The following is a 25,224-nucleotide window of genomic DNA, read 5'->3' as shown; positions in this document are numbered from 1 at the left end:
TAAAACTATACGGTATGCCCTATTCCCAAATATAGCTATTAGTTATGTTACTAATTGTTTCAATGGGAGCGCACAATGATGAGGTGTTTTGACAAGAATCATCACATCCATTTGTATGATTTCTAGAAAGTCAAGCTTTGAATTAATCAGTACAGTATTGTAAGGGATCCTATTGAGAGACAACAGAATATCCATGCTCAGTGGTGATAGGAGTTACTCCAGTGGCACTATAACAAAAAGCAAAGAAAGTAGGAAAGAAGCAACTTGGGTTGATGTTGATTGTATGAGAGAAATTTAAATGCAGTGAAAATTCCTTTCGGTCAGTCAAAATACACTCTGTGCGTTAACCATAGCATGGCATCAAAGTATAACATGATTAAATAACTATAAAGCACATGAAAAGTAGATGACAATAGCAGGGAAAAAGCAGTATTTCAGCCATACAGACCGAAAGTTGCTAAGATGTAGCAGCTGTAATCTACACAGGTGAGATTCAGTTCACCTAACTAGAAATATGTCTCATATAGCAATTTGAATATGAGTTATTCATTCTCAATTCTCTTCATAATCAATGGACTGAATGGGAACTCCTGCAGTCATCTGAACTGTGCTAAGAATCTCCCTCAGAAAAAAATGAATCTCACACTTAAAAAATTCACACCCTATAAAATCAAACTTTCCTTTGTTGCCTGTGAGGATAAGAATAAGTCTAAATTACTAACTCTATGCTATAATTAGCATAGTTTCACCTCTACCTCAGAACTGTAGAAAAGAAAGAATTAACAAGACAATGTGAAGAGGCAGAAGGGCAGATTGAACTTGGAAGATCACAGAGGCAGGTCAATTTTCGAAGAAGGACATGGAAAGTTCATGGAAATCAAACAGTTCTTTAGGAATGCTAATCTCTACATTGTCTGATGAACCTTTCTACACGTCACAGCTAAGTTTCCTTTCTAGTCTTCAAGATTAATCCAGCATTTATCGGAGATATGAACCTTAAGTGATTCTTATGATGAGGTCAGCAACAAAATCAATGCCTTCTAGCGTATTCATTTTGATTTGAAGATTCAGTTACTTAAGCAGCAAAGTCAGAGTAAGTTCTATATGTACTCCTCAGCCTAGACTTACTGGAGCACATCTTAGCTTCCAGCACACCCAGGCTGCATTTCCATGGTAGCATATAAATATAAAAGGAGATGGTTTTTTAAGTTTCATCCCAGCATGAAGCCAAAATGCAGAATGTGAATGGACATGGCACTGGAAATTATCAGGAACTACAGTAAAGACCTATGCCTTCACAAAATGTTCATTATCCTGTTTATCCATATTTCATTCCATATGCAAGACTGAACTATACAGTACCTCAAAACTACACATTTCTTTCACCAAAGCTGAAATGTCTTCCCTCTAAAGGAATACAGTGAAATTCAGCCTTAATATGAAATTCTTGCAAGTATAACTGTAAAGGAAACCTTTGAAGATATTAGTATCTCCCAAAGGGCCTTTCTTTCACCTGTTTTCTGCCCTAAGTTGTACAGCAGGAGAATAAGGAACAGGCTGTGGTATATGGCAAAGTGGTGCTTCAGACTTATCGTTTGGGCTTCATTATTCCTATCCATGACTTCTAGTCCAGCAGCAAACAGGACACTTTTTAAACTGGGACAAAGACTGAAGAAAATGGAGATTCTCTCCATTTTAATTTCAAGTCAGCAATCTCAGCAGACATCACAGGAACAATTTATTTGATATCCATATTCTACCCCAAGATGTTATTGACATCTCCTGTATTTCCCTCTACCCAAATTGTTCTCTCTATATCTCTGCAGATCACTAACAACCTTACAACATTCTCATTCATAATGGAACTCACATTTATCAAGTGTCAGTCACACAAAAATGAAGCTTCAATTTCATCTGCTCATCTATACTCTTTCTACAGTACCTGAAGAGAAAAGTGAATTTTCAGGGCATGATGCATTCCATCCTGAATTCTGTAAAGCTCTTTTTTTCCCAAATAGTACAGCAGGATGCAAATGTGTGTATCTTTGCTTAATTGCCTGCTTCCATGCCCAGACTGTCATTTGATATGGAAGACCCTTCCCATGTTGTCATCAGAATGCTTTTCTGGGCATTGGATGAAAAACAGATTTATGTGGGCCACAGGCTTAGTTTGTGAAACTCTTAGAAGACTCTAGGGGAGCTCCGTGCCTTTGAAAGTGCACCACAGTGGGCATGTTCCTGCTCCCACAAAGTACCCCAGGCCACGAAAAGGACTGCATGAGTGTGCTGACTGCTAGTGCTATGATACCATTTGTCAGCACAACAGCAAGATCCTGTTTAGCTCAAAAAGTTCTGGATCTTGGCATGCATATTCTGGCATGCAGGTCGGGGATGTTATTCATCACTAAGCGGAGGGAGAGCAGATGTGAAGTATTTTGGGCAGCTTACGGTACAAAGACTTGAACAAGTCATTTACTCTAAAATACAGATTCTAAGGAAAGAAATAACAAATATATGCCAGATAGAAACCAGATAAGGTTATTTCCCTGAGACATTAAGTGTGTGTGCTCTTTCTCTGGAGGTGGTGTAAGTACAGTTCCAAAAAGCCGCCTCTGAGCTTGGCCTAGGGATTTTTGATCCTGAGGTAGTTCTAGATCCACATTTCTGTCTACATAGCAAAGAGCGAATACTGTCCTTTCTCAAATTAATCAAAACCTGTTTGGTTTTTTGCTGTTGTGTGAATACAAATTAAGGCCTAATTCTGATTACATTTTGAAGTTTTCTCTGTGTTTTTTTCTACTGCTAAGATTTGTCAGAAAAGCCTTGAAACAGTTGAATTTTGCAGCACTGTGGAGCTTAACAACATTAGTCAGCAGTAAAGCACTATTTACAGGTTTCCAAATCTCTGGTATATTATAAAAAACTTTCTTCTTTGGAAAGGATTTTAAAGTTTTTAAGATAGGATTTGAGAACACTTGTTCTCAAAGAATGTCCTTCAGCTCCTACTTAGTATTTCACTCTCTTAGGTTCTGTCTTTAATGTTTTCAAAATCAACTCCTAGGCAGTGAAATCTTATGCCCAAGTTTCAAGGTAACTTTGCAACACTTTTACAACGTGACATTATGGTTCTTGACTTCAGGAAAACACCTCCCATGTGAGAAGGGGTGGATTACAGATGTCAACCTATGAAGTTCAGAATTCTGTTCTTCTTGTAAAGCTCATTTTTTAAAAGAAGTGACTTCCTATAAAACCAGCTTCCTTTCCCAGGAGCCTAATTAAGAAGAAATTGCTCTTACCAGGCCTGGGGGCATCTTATTTTTAGTGAGTTTAATGATGTTACATACTGGCAAGTTCAGGAGCATTTTGCTAGAAGAGCTGTGTTTGAACTCTTTCTATAGCACCTACTTATCTTTCAGCATGCAATATGTGGAGGAACTCTTTCATCTACACTCTAACTCAGAGTGCTACTTCCTCTACAGAAGAAAAAAGACAAATAGTACTTGCTGTGTAGAATTACTACCTAGTATTTTAAAAGAGGGTTTTTTTCACTCATTGAAAGAGAGTCATGCCAGAAGACTTGTGGTCTACATAACATCAACATCAGGTTTGCACACAACAGCCACAGAATACAAAAGTCATAGTGCATAAATTATTTCTCTCTTCTGTAGGCAAATACGAAATTGCAAAAATCAAACCAATTATCTCTGATGAGTAGAAAACGTCCTGGCTGGTATTCTGCCTTAATGCAATGTCAAAGTACAGAACTGTTCAACAAAATAAGAAAATATTAAAATAATCATGTATGACATAAGACACACATTTCAGTTTAATGTCCTTCTCCAGATGGAAGAGTGGTCTTAATTTGCTATAGATATCCCCAGTATTTAACCTCCTAGTGAACCACAGTATCTTCCTCAAGGTTACACAAGCTTTAATTTCTGTGTCCTGAAATTTGTATGTTGTTTAGTTCCTATTAACTTACTTAAGTATCTTCCATGTTCACTTCAATAATTTAATAAATTAAGGTACAGCTATGAATGCTATTTGCATGAATGAAAATGTTGCATCTTGGTATATAAAAGCCCAGCCATATGTTGTCACAGCTGTGCTATGTATCCTCTAGATCTAACACAACACCAGACTGCTTAAAAATGACAAGAGCCAAAGCAGAGGGGAAGTGAAATTAGTTTTCTCCAGTCCCTCAGAGGTTCTTAAATTTAGAAGGTGGAAAAACTTGACAGAATAAAAAGGACATAGCATCAGAGAGACCTGTGTGCTACATGAGGGAATGCCTTTAGCCATGGTTCCTGCCTAGCCATAGAATATGGGCTCACTCCCCAATATGGAGCAGAGGGGATACCCTTCTTGGCTCTATTCAAGTTAAAGGTCAGCTTATAGCCAGGCTTCACATACAAACTGAGGGCTTGGAAAGTGCTCCCAGGACCTGTAAGCTGGACATAGATTCTAAGGCTCCCATGCAACTTGAGAGAAATGGACCAGGGCAGTTACAAATGTGTCCTTTCCAGATAAGAGAAAAGTTAAAGGAGACAAAAAAAAAAAAAAAAAAAAAAAAATAGAAGGAATTATATACAAGTATGGTATTCCTGAAGAAGCAGAGAAGTAGTTATATACAGAAACAGAAGTCTAGGTCCTTTAGAGGATTCTTGGGTGATGTATTGCAGGAGAACATGCACAGATGTTTTAGTGCTTTGTGCAGGGCTGTATGTTTATAAAGCAAAGAATAACTCCTCTGGAGCCTGAGTGTCTGTTTGCTTCATTTGCAGATCTTCCTAAAGACAGAAAGTGTAAATTGTCCACAACGCTGGAGAAAAGTACATGCTTGAAGTAATGGGAAGTCTTAAGTTCTTGGGTGGTGTGTTACAGCAGATCTGCAGGGAAAATCCGTGGAACCTTTTGTGTTTCTTTTTTTTTTTTAAGGTTTGTTTTTTTTCCCCTTAACTTAACCCAAGAACAGTTCTGAGTTCCCCAAAGACACAGCTGCCCCAGCTTTGCTCTAACTTCATGTTGGAGTGAGATGCCAGTGTGCCATCAAGTCCACATATGGGAAAAGAGTCCCAGGAGGAGAAAGTGTCATTGCCTGCTCAAAGACAGAAGAAAGAAGGTTCAGGAACCCTCTGTGGTGGGACCCAAACAGAGCAGTGTGCTGCAGGCAGCTCTAACAGGCTGGGTGGCACCACAGAGAGAGCGAGCTTCTGGGCAATGGAAATTTTTTTCTATTACCCATTTTCATCTGTTACACATTAAAAACCCGTTGACTTTAAACTATCAGGAAGAAGCAACACCTAGTGCACTGATAATCCTCCAGACTGCCCCATTTCATTTTTAAAAAAATATTTTATGTGCAATACTTTATCATATTACTCCTGTAAGAGTATCACTATCATTTTACATATCTTAATTGCACTTCCTGCCTTTTGCAAATGCCTAAGCTGAAGTTTAGAATGTCAAAACTTCTCAAAATGGCCATGTATTTGTACTGAACTTAAAAGGTTATAACTGGACAGAAAGTTGGCAGAAATAGTGGCCATAGATTTTACATGAAAACTTGGGGACTATGTTTTTTAACTTATGAAACATAAAGCCTGGAAAACTTCCGAATAGTCTGAAACTCATGACCCTGTTTATTGAAGTATTCTTTAGTCATTATAGCACTGATAATAAGGTCGAGAACATGTATTTGGATACAAGATGTATTAGTTCTCAAGAGGGGATAGTCATGGCACTGAGAATGTACTGGTATTTTCTGTAAAATGAATACAGATTTCTGCAACTTAAACTACCAGTACAAAAATGTAAAGCAATATTCTTAGAAAATGGGAGTTTAAAATTAGGTTCCTAAAAGCATTATATCATAACCTAAACATAAACAAAACTGGTGAGTATCAGTCTTGAATAATTGCAGGACAGTCCAGATTTGCCATCCTTTTTCAGTCTCCGGTCTTTACAATGAGCAAACATTAGGGCTGTAGACAGTGTTAGGCATATAAAATCAGAAAACAAAGATCTAACATGCTGAGTGAATCATGTTGCCAGGAAAAAAAGCCCAAGGAAGCTGTGTGGTACCACTCAGAAAGAGTGCCAGTTTAGCCAAATAATGAAACCAAAAAGAAAGCAGAAATTCATATAACAATGTTGTGGATTCTGACTGTAAAATTAACGTATGTAAGTATATTGTCTTATATAAATACTCAATAAACTTTCAATTAAAATTTTTACAACGAAGATGTATAGCAAAGAAATTCTGGCAGCTGACACAGTTCATTTTCAAGAAACATTTAGGACTCTCTGCTTAGACATGGAAAGTGGGACTTAGCACCTCACAGAAAGTGTAGTGTCAAGGAAAATCTGCAATGTCTTCAAGGGCAAATGCAGCCCTATTTAGAGAAGGGACACAGAAACTAACACCTACAGGATCGGGTCTGGTTCTGCTCTGTTTGGCTTGACATTACCAAGCCAACATATATAGCCACACAGTCATACACAGCCAAAAAAACATGCACAGTAAATGCTGCCTTTACACAGTAGTTAAAGGGTGCACAGGGGAAATGTTTCAGAAAGGAAACTGAGGGGAAAAGAGCTGAGAAAGCAGGCCTACAAAGGCAGAAGGGCTCAACAAGAAACAAATATTTTAAATGAGCCAATGTCAAATACATATTACATGAAGGAGAAACAGAAGCTGTGGGAATATTAAGCAGGGAAGATTTCAGACTGCAGGGTTAAGTTTTAATGCCAGCAGACATGGCTGCAGCATATCTAAAGAGCTGATTTGATAAAGAGATGGCTTAACTGAAGCATCATTTCCCAGTACTTGGCTGACAAGCAACAGAACTCAGATGCAGAAAAAAACAGGTCAAAACAGTCAGGCCAACAAGTACATATTTTACCCAAAGCCACAGCTTTCAAAATTTACTGAGCTATCTCTCCCATGACTTCTTCTCCTGGAGTCCATGTTTCTATTTGCATGTCCACAAACACCAGCCTGCCAAGCATCTGCAGCTACACTGCTCTGAACTGCACTCTCTGCTTGACAGCATCTTTTTCTCCCATTCCTCAGCTCCAAACCAAATATAATTAGCTTGGAGAGTCGGCAGCACCAGTTTCCAAATGCATCACCAGGTCTTAGGTCTTTCACCTCCTTGCCCTTCTGTGATTATCACGAATATGTCCCTCCTAATATTTTCACCAAGGGTGTATGTCAGCAGATTCTTTCCCAGGTTTCACTCTCTAAAACACAGATTCTTCTAGATTGCTAAAACTGTCACCCAGGCTCATAACACCGTGCATCTCAATTATGGCAATGTTCTCCCTCAGCCTGGACAAATGTAATCTGTCATGATTGGTATCCATTCAAAATGCTGCTGTGAAATTCATTTTCTGAGCCCATCATCTGTCTGTGTCATTCCTAGCTGTGCTTCCATCCATTGGATAAGCTTTCCCTACCTCATCAGTTATAACTACCTACTTTGATTCTCAAGAAATTTCAAAGTCTAACTCATCACCCTTCAGCCCTCTCCAAGCATTTTTAGTCTGTATCACAGACAGCTGTATAACAGCTCATTATGCTTGTCCTCTATGTCTGGCTAGTTAAATGTGAGGATCTTTGCTCCTTCTGTGCCATATTTCTCTATAAATGAAAATATTATGTTCATTGTCCGAATCCAAGATTAGAAGCACTGAGGTTCTGAATACAAAATTCTGTAACAGTAAAGGTGGGTAAATAATTTACAGCATGGAACTTATTTATTGAATTTTGCTTAATTTTCTGTTTACAAAATGGTGAATTTGGTATTCAGATGTACCCACCAAATAATCTTTGCAAATTATTCCTGCCATGCTGCTTAAAAACAAGCAAATTTAAAAATTGATGTATTTAGGTCACATAATAAATTTCTGTAGCCTAGTTACACAAGTATATCTTTGAGGTGGGCTGGGTACAAAGCCCACCAAAGTGGTGATTAAGTATCTAAAAGTCACTACCTGACAATAACTTCTAAAATCAGAATTGTTGTGGTGGTGATCATTCCTAGCAATAAACTTTGCTTCCAGAATATCACCTGAAACAAATGAAAAAGATATAAACACACAAGCTATTTTCATTTTAAAATGCAAATGTTTTCTTTCAAAAGGATTGCTATTTTATTTGAAGTCTGATTCTCTAGTGAAACAAAAAAGGGTTCATTGCCTGAGTTTTTTCTTTCTGTAGTGCTAAACTGAGTCATTTTCACTTAACCCATCATATTTCTTTTTTAGATTTCTGGTTAAAAAAAAAAATTAAAAACATTTGGAGGGGAGAAAAAACGGTGCATACAGCTCCAGAACAGCCACAGAGCACAGTGCCTTGTTTATTAGTGGGTGGTGGTTGGCATCAGGGGACACGTAGGGAGGGTCCTGGGACAGGGGGAGTAGGGAGATAAGGAAAATTCAGGATGAAAGGATCTGAGAAGGAACCGCCTATATTATGGCAGCAACAGCAGAGAAAGGGTGTTAGAGCTGTAAGCCATTCTTCCACAGAAAAACAGGTTTTATTCATACCTTTGCTCACAGAATTACATGGGAGTCTTGACATGGAAGTGCTTATTCCTTTTTATGAATGCATAAATCTCATCTTGCTTATCTCAACAGCTATGACCTTATTTCACTGGTCAGGACAGTCTTCTCATAAAGTAACATCTTTTTAGCCACAGTAGCACAAAGCTAGGTGAAAGGCAGAAAGCCATGGTCTAAATGATATAATATTCATGACCTATGCATAAATATTCCTCCTTAGTGTTCTCACAGGACTCAGCCAACCTTCCTTACAGTCAGGTCATAGAGTTTTGCATACTTTATATCCTTCAACCATAATTTTCAACAAAGAATGTTCTGAATGCTTCAAAACAGCTGAAATTAATCACCAAGGAACACAGTGAATACACCCATGTGAAGCACGTGAACACACAGCATGTGAAGCATGGTTACTAGGTATCACTCCTGACTCTGGGTCAGAAGTTCCTCAAGTCCTGCTCCCAGAGCTGGGTCCTAATCCAGTGGAGCAACATCAGACTAACACAAACTGAGATCGCACTCACCATCTTTTTCAACTGTATCACTGTAACAGTTTTCAAATGAGGGCTGGTACCTTCCACTGCATTCGTGTCCCAACATGGCCTTTGGCTTCTGAGCATTAGTAAAACAAACCCCTAACCCAGGAGCCCAACTCCTTTACAGTGTGCTTGTTTACTTTGGTAAAGTGCCCTACCAACCTTTAGCTATACCATTTTCAGTTCTATCTGTGGTACGTGCTATAACGTTTCACCCCTGATTATTATTATTTAGGTGGGTAATAATTATTTTTCAATTCCTTTTGAAGTGCATTAAAGGCTAAATTTAAAGGGGCAGCACACTTATGAGATCTTTATCTCTGCAGCCTATCAACAAATACTATATGAAACAGTTTGAAAACTGTTAGTTTGCAAACCTCAGACATATAATAAAGTCAACATGTAATTTTACATCCACATTTCTTTTCTCTTGTGCATTAACATATAAAAGAAACTTGCTCTATTTCTTCTATCAGAAAATTAAAGGTATTCCATATACAACACAGTCTGTAGGTTTCACAGGATAATTACACAGATAATATCTTCAGTGCCTTTATTAAATTCTACCTCCCCTCTTTTTCTCTCAAATACATACTGGACACCAAATCCATTTCAGAGAAGTGAAGATGAGTTCTCTAATGGGACCAACATGTGACACTTCCTTTGGAACATGGCACAACAGTGCCATTTCCCACTCATTACACTGTGCACGGACATCTGCTGTCCTCTTCCTGTTTTTCAGTGGAAGTTTCTTACAATAACTTTTTTTAGTGAATGCTCTGCTCCTTATGGAAAATTTTAGTTAATTCAAAGGAAAGATAAATGCCTAAACCCTAAAGCATTCAAGTGGAAAGTGAGTGCCTCCCAGGAGCTGCAGCTTGGGTTAGGATTCATCACTGTGCACTTCATCCTTAGGATGCTGTTGCTAATGTGTCATCTAAAGGAAACCAGGCTATCATACAGGAGATGTACATTTCTATAAGGAAATGGGAATATGAGGCCTATATTCCCATGAAAGTACCATGATGACAGTTTCATACTAAAGCATTTGAGTTTCAATGGTCGTATTTCAGATTTGGGGTTTTTTGCACATAAAACAAAAATATTGCCTTCATATTTTTATAGGGAAGGTCTTCAATTTAGGAAGAAAGCTACCGGGATTCTTTCTGCATTCATTTCAACTAGCTTTTGCTAGGTTAGGACTTGAGCTATTACCTTGTAGATGTCAAGGAATCCACACTGGTGGTCGAAGCGCGTGTAGAGCTCGTTGAGCATGCTGATGACCTGCATGGGCGTGCACTGAGCACAGATGGCAGTGAAGCCAACAATGTCCGAGAAGAGCATGGTGACATCATCAAACTTCCTGGCCTGAACCTGCTGCCCCTGCCACAACTGCTGAGCCACCTCTTCAGGGAAAATAGAAATAAGGAGATCTACTGTCTTCTTTTTCTCCTCTTCCAGGGCTTGGTGTGTACATTCTAGTGTTGCCTTCAGCTTATCCATTCGTTTTTTCAAGCCATCCTGTGCCTTTGCTTGCTCCCCAACCAATATGACATCACGAGTAGCATCATGGATAGGTATGTCTGAAAGATGGAGGCCTCGGCCCATTAGCTCATCCAGCTTATCCACACAGGGGGAACCCAGAAACAGTATCGAGTTTGATTCTGGCACATGAATCATTTGTCCTTTAATTTCCATCACCTGCAAAATAAAAAAAACTGAGTTTAGAAAAGGGGAAAAATCAGCTGATAGATGTGGATCCTCATTCTACTTTCTCCGTCTTTCCTTTTCAGCTAAAACAACAAACTGTAGCCTTTTATACAGAAGCCTCTTGCACTCACCTATTCAAGTAATGAGACTCACACAGTTTGCTCATCAAATTGAGTCAAAAAACAGCCTAAATCGTCACAAAAGTATTCCCAAATCAGATGTTGGATTTTATTTGTACCCAATTAAATAAGAAAGCAATAATATGTGTTCTCAGAGTGATGTCTAAATATTGCTCCTGGAATGTACGTGGCCTTACAAGCAAATTCCAGAGTTGTTCTTTCTCTGTTACTTAGCTATAAATTACGAAAAGCAAAAAAAAAGTAATGAGAAATTGCAACTGTCTGAAAGCAGGTTAGTGAAACGAAGTACCTTCTGTTCTTTTTTAGCAAAATAGCTAATACAAGTCAATTGTGGCCATTTTACAGAGGAATCAAATAAAAATAGATGTGAAAAACAACTCTATAAAATAACAAAGGGCATGAAAATATCGTACTAGTCCTCCTGTTTCCTCTTTTCCTTCTCATACATGCAGCAGAGTTGAAGGCTGACATTCAGTTAGAATCTGCAGATTTCTTGGTGATAGAGATTCATCCAATTTTTATTTGTGGAATAGTAGAAGGAACAGTAAGGAATGAGCATCAGGTGGTTTATAGCTTTTGCAACTGCCTGTTAAATGGCTAGATGTTTTGAGTGTTGTCCAAGGGTTGCTATCACCAAGGCCATGGATTGTTACCTCTTGCTCCATCATGGCAGTCGAGCACAAAACTACCAGACTGAAATGAACACTGAAAACTAAATTAAATCAGACAAACTGTATCTCTTTGTAAACACAGCTTGCCATAGCCTCTGTCATGAAGAACAACCTGATTAATGCCTCCATTCCAGGACTGCACAAAGACCAGGGCAATACTGTGCTACGTGATCTAAAATACCCACAGCCCTTAACCCAAGGATCTCATAGTCAAAACAAGCACAACACACAAACCTTATGCATCTAAGCATGGTGTTAGGCACCATAATGCCCTATATCTGTGTTTTTGTATTCTACACAATCTCTTGAAATAAAAAGGTCTCCTCCAGTCACCATTTCTTTCATCATGTAGCCATTTGCTCACTGTAACATGATTCACTTATCATTTAATCCTCCTTCCATCCCTAATCCTACCAAGCAAAACAGAAAAACCTCCATCAGGGAACCCAGAGGTGTCTGCAATAATGATGTGATTTAAGTGTCCAGTGGCCTGAAAGCTCCTGCTGAAGTGACAGCTAATCCTACATGGTACTTCCATATTTGGAGGAGATTTTAGGAAGCTACTCTTTCTATTAGTTCTGTTGGTTTGTTGTTTTTTTTTTTTTTTTTTTACATTAGGTAACATACTGTCATTGCAGACTCTATGGCAACATGGGAATTGAGCCTATCCTGTCCCCATTGCCCTCTGCCTTCTCTTCTAGCAACCTAACAGATGCAGCTTCTGATGTCAGCCAGGGAACTCAGCAAGTGAAAGTAAATGCAAATAATTAAAATTGTCAAATTTTTTAATTTATGTTCCTGCACACCTACTAATATTTACATTTCTAAGCCCTGCTTGCTCAGCTTCACTCTGGGACATTCATCTCTGTGAGAAAGCTAGTCAGCTACCTACATGAGCTGATTTAATGCTCCATGGCTAAGTGTTCTTTTTCTACTTTTGAAACAAGGCTCCCTGGAAAATAGGATGCTTTCTTCATGCATGCAGCCTCATGCTTTCAAAAGGGCACATGTAAAATTGTTTTAACTCTGAAGTACAAGTTGCCAAATATGAAATACATGGTACAGCAATTCTAAATTCTCTTCCTGTTTTGTTCCCTTTTGCTGGAGAGTTTCCTGTTTGTAGAATTTCACTCTTGTGTGAAATAAAGGTATCTCATCACTTTCCTCTTCCATCTCCAGGTGAAAAAAGGGTGTTTTCAGCTCAGGAGGTGAGAGTGTGACCACAGACCCTGGCTGAGCCAGCCTGCCCTGGGGGTGAGCTGCTTGTCAGCAAGGCAAGGCACCTGGCTTGGAGTCATGTTTCTCCTGTTAACCTGCTGTGAGACTAGAAGAAAATTAATGCATCCTCCTGTGCCACCACTTCACCTCTGTCAGTTTGAGGTGTTAAACTCTTTGATGTGATCTCTGTCTGTGTTAATGTATTGTGCCAACCATCCCCGGGTGGACTTTTCTCAGGAAACACTGACTGAGTAAATAATGTACTAAACAGGCACTCTGGAGTCCTCTGCTCTACTTCTGGGTAACCTCAGGCAAATTATCAACCCTGACTTCTTATCTGGCCTTTTAGCACAGCAGGAACGATGCTATTGACCACCCTGTAACACACTTTGAGACTTCGTGTGAAAAGCAATAAAAGACAGACAATCCTGTAAAATGCCTAACTAATAATAACCAAGTGAGCTGACCCCCTGCTTCAACAAGGTTGAGCATTTTTAGAAACTTTTGCAGAGATAGTCTCCCTACACAACTGATTAGCTTCCTAAAACTGTCAAAGGTTCAGTGCTATTTCAGCTTTACCCCCTGACTATTATTATCACTTGTTCTGCTTAACAGGAATTGCTGATGTTTCCTATCCCTTCTTTCATGTTACGTTAGTGATTCTGTCATCCTGCTCTCTCTTGATGACTGATGGATATTTTAGAAAAAGTCTTGCCAGTCTCTTCAAGTTGCCAAATCAGGGAACAGGACAACAGACACGAAGCTGCCCCAGCTTTCCTGGAAAGAAACACCCAAATCTTGTAAAGAACAACAGCAGAGAAGAGCTAAGACTGCATCATTCTTCTCAGTTTTTGCAAAGCCCTTTCCTTTCCAAAGAAGCTTCAGAGATGATTCAGACTCTTTCTAGCAGACTTCAGTCTGCAACTGTGATCCAGCATGACTTCCATATCTTCTCTTTGATTTCTCTTGCTTCTTATATTCTTCTTTGTATCTTAAAGTAGAGCTGATGATATAGGATATCTGGTTTACCTGAAGCTTGCCATAGTAAGTCACATTTCTGGGCACCTCCCCAAAGCTGGACAGCTTTACACCTGGACCATAACCCTACATGCAATCAGAATAGCATCATCCATCTTGTAAGCAGGGAAAGATTGAAACATTTCTGTCATCAGTTGTATTTCATTACTCCTACATTTCATTGCCTTCCTGTCTCTTTAATTATATTCTCACTGAAAAAAATTAGAATAATTCCACCACTTTCAGAGGACATTTTCCTGATTTACAATGGTATAAGAGAACATTTTGAAATGAGCAATTGCATATCATATTTTACAGTATTATGTTGCTGTGAAATGACAGCGCAGCCTAAGTAGTTCTGGGATGGAAAACAAAAAACCTATCGCTGAATTTTAGTTCCACCACAAACCCACTGCAATGAAAGGGAGCAAACAGTTCCTGATTCTAAGGAACTCTTTCAGTCTCTCTCCCCAAAGACCTGCCTTGGAAATACTGACAGATTCTAAAGCTGCTGTTCGAGAATATGGAGAGTCTCCTACTGAGCAGTGCACCACCAGCTACTTCATTAGGTACACAATATCCAACCCTCTGCACACCCTCTGCACACTCTGGATGCAAGCCATCCTAGGATCAAAGAGCTTATGAATCAAATGCCAAATCCACTGCCTAATCTTTACGGAAAAGCACAGGGAAAAGCTTCACCGGTTGCACTGAGGGAGGATACCACTCTGCACAAAGATGTGTGTTTTGGAATAGTGACTGAGAGAAGGTGTACACATCTCCTCAAAATGATTAAGGAAATATAAGATGTTATCTTTGAGAAATAACTGGGGGGCTTAAAAAATAATTTTCTTTTTCAGTAGGCCAGACCTCTTCTGCTGCCTCTGAAATCCACAAATTTTAATAGAGCTGCTCCTTTGATTTTGATCAGTGCATAAACCCTCCCAAACTGTGATTATAGTCTTCTTTTTTTAGATTTATTTATTGGGAGTAGGTTAGAAACTTACAGTGCTAGGCCCCACTTTCATACACAGTTACATATGCATGCTTGATTTCATACAATGAACAAATTCAGTAAGAGTAAACAAAGCTGCTTCCTTAAAAGGCTCATAGTTATTTAGAGGATGGAAAGACTGGGGCACAATCAGCATATGATAAATCAACCTGGACACCATCACCATCATCACTTCAAGGCACAAAGAGTATAGGGCAACTTTCAGAAAGGAGGTCCAGCCTGAATTTTAAAACAACTGGACTTCCCTGAATGTCCTATAGGATACAGGGCAGTGTCTCAGGAACATTTACAGCAAGGTATTTCATAATATTTGAGCAGTTAGAGGCTTAGGGGATTTTGTGAACACCGGACAAGGCGACAGTCCACTTGCAGAAAGAAATGTAATGACTCTGCCTGTTATGTTTCCATGACACATCTAGAAGGGCTGAAAGTATAATGGACAACACTGGAATTAAAAAAAAAAAAAATCTCTTAAATTGGAAAAATGGGCGGAAGCCGGAATTCAAAACAAGGGCAATAAATATGCTTAGGCAGAAATAATCAAATGCAAAAGAATGCAAGCAGGATAACTGTCCCTAAGAAGCTGGCCCTGAGTGCAGAGTGGAACAAATGAATGTAAGTCAATATGTCATGCTGTCATTAAGAAAGAAAACACTATACAGGACTACATAAACAAAAATAGAGCTTGCAAAACACAGGAAGTAATCCTTATTCTGTGACCACCATTTTTCAGGCCCCAGATGGGCAAATATGTTCCTTTTTAGCATAACAAAGAGGTGGATCAATTGGAGAGTCTGGTGAAGAGCAGTGAATGTGGTGAAAGGTCTAAAAAATATGACCTACAAAAAAAAATTTTAAACATTGGCTGGTTTACCCCAAGGAAAAAAATCTAAGGGTGGGCATATGAAACTGTTCAAAAACACTTAATGCCAATGCAAAGAGATCAAACTCTTCTACAAATCCAATGGCAAAAGTTTTGGAAAAAAGGCCCTGGTGATCCTGGTGGACACCAAACTGAACATGATCCAGCAATGAGCACTTGGATCAAAGGCTAACAGTACTCTGGGCTCCGTTAGTAGGAGTGTTGCAGCAGGTGGAGAGAAATGATCCTTCCCCTCTGCTCAGAACTGGTGAGGCCACACCTGGAGTTTTGGGATCCACAGTACAGGGGATGCATGGACATGCTGGAGAGTATCCAACAAAGGTCAACAAAGGTGACAGGAACCTGGGACATGTCTCCTGTGAAGAAAGGCTAAGACAGCTGGGACTGTTTAGCTTGGAGATGAGAATGCTTAGCATGATCTTATCCATGTACATAAGTACCTTTGCAGTGGTGCCCAGAGACAGGACCAAAGGCCACAGACTAACCAAAGGAGGCTCCCTCTGAACATCAGAGAACACTTTTTTTATATAGAGCGACCAAGAACTAGTACAGGTTGCCTACTCAGGTTGTGGAGTTTCCATCCTTGGAGATACTCAAAAGCTACATGGATGTGGTCCTGGGAAACTGACTCTAGGTGACCCTGCTTGAGCAGAAGGTTGAACCAGATGACCTCCAAAGGTTCCTTCAACCTCAGTCTATAAAATGACCAAAAAGTAAAAGGCTCGAATTGGAAAAAATGAGTTTAATATGGGATATTCTTCTATTCATAGGGAGAGTGAGAATGGAAACATCAAGGGGTGAGGAGTTGGATTATGCATTAATGGAGATTTGTGAGAACTGTCAAAGGTGATCAGTCTGTCTGGAAAGCAGAGGAATGAACCAGTGACTTAAAAGAAATCTAGGTAGAAACAGGAAGGAGAGAGGTAGTAGGGTATCATTTTGCATTCAAACAAAAATGACGCAAGTTTTTTCTGGGGTAATTAATGTAGTGCCAGTGTAGATCATGTGGAATTGATTGATTCAGTCAGTTTACAACTCTTTCTACAGGCAACAACTGAAACAGGTGTTTCTGGAATAAAAGTCGTGTGATCTACGTGAGACATCTAAGTCATGGTCAAATGAGTCATGCCCCATGTGTAGAAATACCTACATTTCCCTGTTCTGAAGGGAGCACGAGGCTTGGACATACATGCCTATACTGGTCAGTTAAGTCTACCTCCTATCAGAATAAACTTAATTTACAGGAGTGAATGTGCTGCTGTGCATTGAAAGACACATAATTGCCAATATGTAAGTATATTAGGGGAAATATGAGTTCTCTGTTGGTTTAACAGATTTCTATATTAAATGCTCCAAACCTCAATTCAATAAAATGAAAAGGTATGACTGTAAAGTTACTGCTGCTCTGTGGCTGGCTGACCACCAGAGAGGAAGACCATGACTCTGACCTTAAAAAGAGAAAAAGGAACTGGCATTACAACCTCTCCAATACTCCTGCTCTGCTTGTAGAGTGGGGTAAGTCAGAGCGACAGCTAGCAAAACTAGCTGTGGAGAAAGATTCATGAAAATGGGAAAAAATCATATTCTAATGAAACCCTGATTTGCTGTCTTATCTGTAGACAAAAATAACACCAGCTTCCATTACACCTATGTTTTATTGAAAAAAAATATGAGAAATACATATCCTCTCCACAGAAATGAAAAATAACTTTTCAGTCGATGCCTGATGCAATTGAATAAACTAGACAAGGTTTGCTCAGCACAACTCAGGATGTGCTTGGGTTCTTGTGAAATTGTAACTCTCAGCATTTGCTTACAAGTTTGTATTTCCAGCTCAATGCATTGTCAAAAGAATATAATTCCACACAGCAACAAAGTGAATGTTAAAAATTTCTCATTATTTATAGCAAACCCTGGAGTGTTTCATAACATGCAATAGTCTTCAGACCAAAGTGACCAAATTTAACATTTTCTTTATGTCATAGATACCTCACAAACCCAGATTGGCAGCAAAAAATATTGTACCTTTAGGAAACCCAAAATTTTGGTGGGAATAGACTCATTTTCTATAATGTAAAAAAGAAAGTGATAGAGAAACATTAATATCTTTCAGTTGTAAATCTGGATCTCTAAAATAATTTCTTGGTATCAAAAGAGTAAGTGTGGCAGATTGAAAGCAAACAAATTAGGGTTAGATAGGATCTGCTCCACAAGAAGCATAGGTATGCATGACAAATCAAAAGCATGAATTCACCTGTAATGGGGAAAGGGGAAGAGGTAAAGGAGATGACTCTATCCTTAACACATTAGTCTGCCAAACCAACTAGATAAACAAAAGGCAACACTAGATCCCCCTGAAAAAGGTCATGATGATTTACAGTTTATCTTTTCTTGCTTCAAGACACAGAAATTGCTTTTAAGAAGGTACTCCTGACTGCTACTTGGATAAGTCCAAGATAAATCTAGCCCTGTGGAATAAAAACAACGCGAAAAGGATTCCTTCAAAGGAACATCTATCTTCACAAGGCAGCCAAGTGCCATAATTCAACCCTATGTGCTCCTCGGTCAGCTTCCCTGACAGATGCTCCAAGCAGAGGAGTGGGTCAACTCAACATGGCAGACAGGCAGAACATGGCATGGGCAACACCAGACAGTGTTCTTCTAAAACAAGAAGAAACTCACCAGTGTTTCGAAGAGAATTTCAAAATCCTCAAAATCAACCCACCAAGAACAGATTGAATTTTTTTCCATTAATGAATACCTTTATATACTTAAACACGACCTGTGTGAGTTCCAAAGGCACCTATGGCCTGACAGTCCTTGTCCAGTCTTCCAGGACTCCCCTGGCCCTGTCCAGGGCCCTGGACCCCATGCCAGGCCCTTGGGCTGTCAGTCCTGCCTCAGCAATGCTCTCACAGCCCTGCCCTGCTTAGCCACAGGCCCATCCAAGGGCCCGAGGCCCAGCCCAATGTCGGCCTTTCCCCATCCCCAGGGAGGTGCCAGTGCTGCTGCCCCCACATTCCCAGCCTGGGTGCCTGGGACAGGTCCTGCCTGCCAGGTGCTGCCCCTCCACCCTGCAGACTCCCACGGCTCCCGGCACTCAGGGGCCCTGGGCCCTGCTGTACCCTGACAGCATCCATAAAACATTCTACCAAAAACACCTATCAATCAAGGAGCATCTGGACAATGTTCTTGGCCATATGTTTTAGTTTTAGGTAGTCCTGTGAGAAGGAGGGAGTGGGACTTCATGAAGCTTATGGGTACCTTTCAAGGTACAACTCAAGATACTCTATGATTTTCATTTTACTGCAAAATCTATTTCATCCCCTAAGATTGCTTTCAGGTTGTACACACTTCAATTAGCAAGCTAGATTTTTCAACGTATCAACAGTACATCTCTCTGCTTCTTTATTAAAAGCCAGGATACCCTGTGCAGATATTCAGCTGCCCATCTTACTCCAACAACACAGAGTTACAAATGTGCAGCATCAGTGTTAAAAACGTCTGCTTTGGTCAGGAGCAGAGTAGTGGAAATAATTTTTAGAGACACTCTCATTTGTTTAGAATCATAGAATGGCTTAGGCTAGAAGAGACTGTAAAGATAATCAAGTTCCAACCCCCCCACCAAAGGCAGGGACATCTTCCTCTAGACCATCTTGTTCAGGGCCCCATCCAGCCTGGCCTTGGAGAACTCCAGGATGGGGCATCCACAGCCACTCTGGGCAAAAAGCTCAAGATCTGTGAACTGTAAAAGTGGTGATAGCAATAAACATGCTCCAAGCCACATGCTTGCATTAATTTTGCATTTCAACTGAAGCAAAATGCATTTTTGTGCTGACAATCCCACCACATTTTAATTACAACAGATCAATCAAAGTATAAGGGACATTTCCCATATTTAATATTGTCTCTCTTTATGAAAGACAAATGAAGGAGATTACATTTCCAATTAATGTTTGTTAAACATCTGGTTAAAAATAAAAGCTATACATATTTACATAATCAAATCTCTATCTCATGCTTGTAAAAACCTTTATCACTGACAAATATTACGTGTCAGTTTGTTAAAGACAGATATTTTTTATCTATTTCTGTCAATGTCAACCAAGCAAAATTGTGGAGAAATGTGTCAGTATACTGAGGGGAGTGGAGAGGTTGCCATTTTCCAAAGTGTTGTTCCTTTTTGGATTATTTCCTACTGCCTTCAGCCCAAGATTTGTGCAGGTGCATGAATCAGTCTTTCATCTAATCCTTCCATTAGCAGTGTTCACCTCCTAACAACAGCTTCTCCTTTGAAAGTGATCTGTCCCAGCTGCCTGAGATGACCTGCTAGCAGGAAGTACTCTTACTTACGTGATATTTCTTGCAAGTATTTTTCTTTCTCAGATTCAGGTTCACTTGTTTCTTTGTGGAAATTGCTTTTTAGCAAAAAGCAGTGAAATGGTTAAATAAGTGCATATGTTTATTCATGAAAACAGTAGGCAAGGAGCAGCAGAAGCAGTTTTCCCCTTTGATCTGTGAGAACAGATATATATAGCAACCATTAGGAGCTGTGACATTTCATCACCAACCTAGGTATCTTAAAATTCCTGTGATTAAAACATCTCTTAGCCCATGCACTAGCTAGCTTGCAGAATTTTTCTCCTTTAGGACTTATAGGATCCGATTCTTTCCTTAATTCATCTTAAGTATATAAATCTGCTCGAAATTCCTGCCAGCACCACACCAAGGAAACTGATGAGAATTAGAGTCCTCTGTTGGTATTTTTACTTGGCTTTAATTTTTATTATCCCATATATCATGTACTCTTGCAGCTTTGATAAAAGACTCTACCATTAGAATTTGATATTGGGATTAATCAGTTCTGGTCTCTTGGTGCAGTATAAATTTTCGGAACATGAAGAGAAGAAATTTCTTCTTTTCCCAGTCCAATCATTCTTAAGTTAGATGTAATAAGAAAGACCCATTCTACCTCTCACTGAAGTAATTGTAAATATATCAAGCTGGTTTTAGTGGGAACGGTACCAGGCCTTTAAAATTACATTTTCTACATTTTTCTTAAAAAGGCTGAATTTCTTTTAGTGTGTTCAACATAATCCATTACATCATTAGGAGACCTTTCATCCATAACTTGTTATAAGTAGCATATTTGAGAGGTACCAGTAAAAGACAATCTTCATGTGGCATCTCTTACAGGCTACGTTAACGAATTTGGGAAGAATGCACTGGCCTGGTTTAGTAGTCTCAGGTTACGGGTGTCATTTTTAATCAATTCCACAAAGTATTTATTTTACAACCCATCAAGAAATGAAAAGCAAAAACATTAAAATGCCTTTAACTTAACTATAAATAGAACATAGAGTGTGAGAGGGAACAGTCAGATGTAGTGAATATTCACATTTCTGTGCACATTAAAATATGTTTAGCTTCCATTTTCTTCACTGCACCTAACTGATTTTTCCTTGATACAGTAATAAAGAAAATGAAGAAAAAAAAAACAAGTCGAAGGTCATGTTGTAAAAACAAAACATGGTCAGTCTCTATTGCCTTGACTTTTCTAGCACAAATTTTAAAAAGCAGTTAAGCAGGTTGTTTCAGTGACTCAGGCTGACAAGAAATAAGATGTTCCCAGGGTCTTAGCTGCTCACCACTGCTGCATGTGGGCCACCAAAGCCTGGAGGGAGCATGGTGGGATGGGGCAAGTGTGAGTGTGAATGAAAATGGGAGACCCAGCCTTTACAGCAAAGAAGGACAAAGGAAGTGATCAGTCTAAAAATACTAAGAACTGCTACCTCACGAAGCTCCCCACTCAGCTTGCAGACTCCTGACCTTGGATACCTCAGGGGAGCTTTGCACAGCTTCTCAGGGCTTGCTGTGGGTAGGCAGATCGCAAGCCAGCCAGCCCCAGAAATCACAGGACTGCCCTAGCAGGGCTCTGCCTCAGCTGAAGCACCCTGCCGAGAAGCAGAAAATATTTGCTCAGGGGCAGCATGATGCAAACACAGCCACCTTGCTTTTGGAGCATGGCCAGCTTACCCAGGACAGGCTGAGAGGCTGAATAGAGCTAATGAAAAGCTGTCTGTACACAGCTCTAACCAATTTACAACCTATGCAAAAACTGACCTGCAGCTAATTTGGAGATATGAATTCCCTAAAGACCAGAGCACTTGATGAGCCTCCCCATTTTCAGCATTTTGACTCCCACAATTCTTTTGAGTATTAAAGCCTTTAAGTCTAAAATCTGTATTTCAAAAGTCAGTTTGAAAAGATCTAGATGCCTTTCAAAATTTCACACTTTGGATATTTACTCCCTTTGGAAGAATCAGAAGGAGGGGAAGAGGCAGAGAATTCAGGAGTGGTTAAGACCAGGAAAAAGCAGTGGGGAAGGTTTTAAGATTTGGTTATACTTATCATTATCCTACTTGATTGGTAATAAATTAAACTAATCTGCCCAAGTCAAGTCTGTTTTGCCCATGACAGTTACTGATGAGTGACCTCTCCCAGAACTTCCTCTCCCCTGTGCAGCTGAGGAGTGGAGCCCTGCCTAAAGTCTCCTATGAAAATGGTCCCATGAGAAGAGCCAAAAAGAAAACATTCTCTTCGTGGAAATTAGTCTACCTTATTTTCTTCAGGTTTTACCTAGAAATCTGCAGCCTTTTAGCCTAAAACTTTGAGCTAAGTTTTACTGAGCATCCGTAATACATGTGCTCTCAGTAGCTGTTCTGCATTTTCATTTATTTAGGTTTACATGGCCTATCATTGACTCATGTACTTCATTTACATGCACAGGCTCTCATAAATAGTCTCTTCCTTGAGCACAAGTCAGGATATACCTGGATTCAACAAGCCATAAGACCAGTGTGGAGCCTAGTTAATGTATTACATTGAAATTATTTTGCACTGATACCAGATATTGCTAGAGTGCTATAATATCATATAATACATAGATTTTTCCTACACACTTACACTGGAAATCCTCTATTATGAGCATTATCAGTCTTCGTTTTGCAGTACTCAAATTAACACATACACAAAACCACGGAATCCTTCCCTAGCTTTCAAATATAACTTGCAATATTTGGCTAGACATGGTGTCCTCCAGAATGCCTAATTTTTGTAATTGCATTGTTTTTCATAATCTTTTAATAAATTATTAAGACTATAGAGAACACATAAAGGAATATTAAATGTTATTGCATTGTCAGGCTGATGATTCTATGAAATAAAACACTGGTTGATGTACTGAGAATACAGAGTATTGGACTTCTCAAGTGTGATCATATAATTTATTTATAAAGTTAAAATAAGTTAAACTAATTCTCTCAAATACTCTATTCTTGCACAATATTCCATAAGAATTTTTTTTTAAAAAACAGTAAAATTTAGCAGTCCTTAATCACACTGCAACAGTCTTTTGATTTAAATCAATGGCATTATTCACAGTTTAGTCGATTTCTTAAAAATAAGAAACTATTCTTATATCTGTCGAGGAAATGAGAGAGAATTAAGGTAAGAAGAAATGACACAGAAAAGCAGACTGATTATTGCCTGTTTCTGTGTTAAAACACAAATTTTCTCACAAGACAGTATGAGATCTTTTGTTTAAACAAATTTTCCAATTGCTTTCATGGCTCTCCAGAAGGGATGCTCTTGAGCTATGGCAATGAAAAGGCTTAATTTGAAGTCATATGGAATTAACGGGGAGGCTGTTTTTGAAAGCAGCACGCTCTAGGACACAGGGTCACAAATGAGTGGAAAATCCCTCCTTTCTCAAATGATCAAAATATGTTCACCTTTTATTGCAGCACACAAAACATTCTAGGTCATATCTACCGATATACACAAGTATATGCTGCATCAGTGGAAATAAATGGGAAGTCTGGCACAAACACCTCTCTGATGACATTTGTGATTTGTCAGTCATAGCTAAACAGTGTTAACTAGCCATTTTCCCCAATTTCTTCCCACACATGTTTGTGAAAGGAAATAACAGCCTTTGCTCAACAGGCAAGAAAATAAGATATTGTTTATCAAAATTCATTTTGATGTATTAGTGACTTGTGAAAAGATGGAAGAATGAAATTTCTTTCTTTCCTTTCTGCTTTGGTAGATGGCCCCTGAGTCAATTGAAAACACCTTTGTATTCCATACACAATAACCCGGCTGAAGTATGTTAAATGATCACAGATTACCAAGGCATTTCCCTTGCTTTTAGGACCCCAGAGTAAAAATTCTGACACAGTGAAATAAATGGATAAACAGCCAACTTAACTACGTCAAGATTTTCACTGAAGCTTTTTCCTATGCTCTCAAATTATATACTATTTGAACATGGATGACCATATATATAAAACACATTCTCTGCTGATTGCAAAGGTTCACAACACCTTAATGCTCACAATTCACAAAAGCAGTTAACAGCTGAAGTCAAGAAAAAAATTAAATCAAAGCTTATTCTGTAAAAGCTTTCCAGAGATCAGCTTCCATATGCTGACTTGCTCACTTCAAATCACCAGATGCCTAAATTCTGCAAAGGTCAATCAAATCTCAGAGTTTCATGTGTGTAAATCAACATCATCAGGAAAACTGTCTTGGATTCACACAAGAAGAAATGACAACATTGCTGTCTCACAGTGCCTTAAAATTTAATCTGTTATATCAGGACATTCTTGTTATAGAACTTAAAATTTCTGATTTTGTATTAAAATCAGATCACACAAGAAATGAAAAATTTTGGAGATGCAAGATTGTTCCAAATATTTTCGTCTGGAACAGAATAAATCTTCCAGAAATAACCCTAACACTGAAATTAATTAGTGAAACAACCTGAAAGTTGTTTCTTCTGAAGTGAGAATTCAAACTGGAAACATATCTGAGAAATGTATTTTAAACTTAACTGTTTCTCATAGTTGGTGACAGTTTCATATTCAAAGCTGTTGTAGCCACACAGTTCCAGCAATGGCAACTTTAGCAAGCTCTTCAGTCACTCTCAAAAATATTCCCTCCTTAAGGTAAGATTGGGAGATGCATTCTTAATAGTTACAGAAGACACTGACAGTAGCTGGTCAAAAATACCGTAGCAAAATACCTTTTTGTGTCGGAAAATGATAATTCAAGGAAAGAGATGTATTTCACAGCTATACATTACTTACGCCAAAGGATAAAATATGTATCCCTGTGGATATTCAAAACTCTTCAATCCTACAATGAGTGAGTAAAGTGATAAAACATAAAAGTTATGGTTTTATTGAAACAAGCACTTTCAATCAAAAAAGGTGGTAAGGTTGCATAACTTGAAGGAATATCCCTTACTATATACAGATAAAGAAAATTATATTTTCATATACATCAATACTATCAGATTGAAGTTAGGTTCAGGTTATAAATATTTTAATTAAATCTCACTTAGTGATATTTGGGCCAAGAAGAACAGAAACATCTTTGTCCTGATGCAACACAGCAGACTTCT

General features: G+C 38.9%; 1 protein-coding gene across 2 annotated transcripts in view; it reads right to left on the bottom strand.

Moving 5' to 3' along the window:
• The window catches only part of GUCY1A2 (guanylate cyclase 1 soluble subunit alpha 2), a 141,058-nt gene that overhangs the window by 51,832 nt on the left and 64,002 nt on the right, over positions 1–25,224 (bottom strand). For both annotated transcript variants that reach the window (XM_069014608.1, XM_069014616.1), the window contains exon 5: positions 10,317–10,802. In XM_069014608.1, the coding sequence (XP_068870709.1) occupies positions 10,317–10,802 (486 nt within the window). The remainder of the gene's footprint in view (positions 1–10,316; positions 10,803–25,224) is intronic.

The sequence above is a fragment of the Aphelocoma coerulescens genome, chromosome 1 (genome assembly GCF_041296385.1).
Source record: "Aphelocoma coerulescens isolate FSJ_1873_10779 chromosome 1, UR_Acoe_1.0, whole genome shotgun sequence".
NCBI classification, from domain to species: domain Eukaryota; kingdom Metazoa; phylum Chordata; class Aves; order Passeriformes; family Corvidae; genus Aphelocoma; species Aphelocoma coerulescens.
The sequence above is the reverse complement of the archived record's forward strand: the minus strand, read 5'-3'. Positions and strand labels throughout refer to the sequence as shown.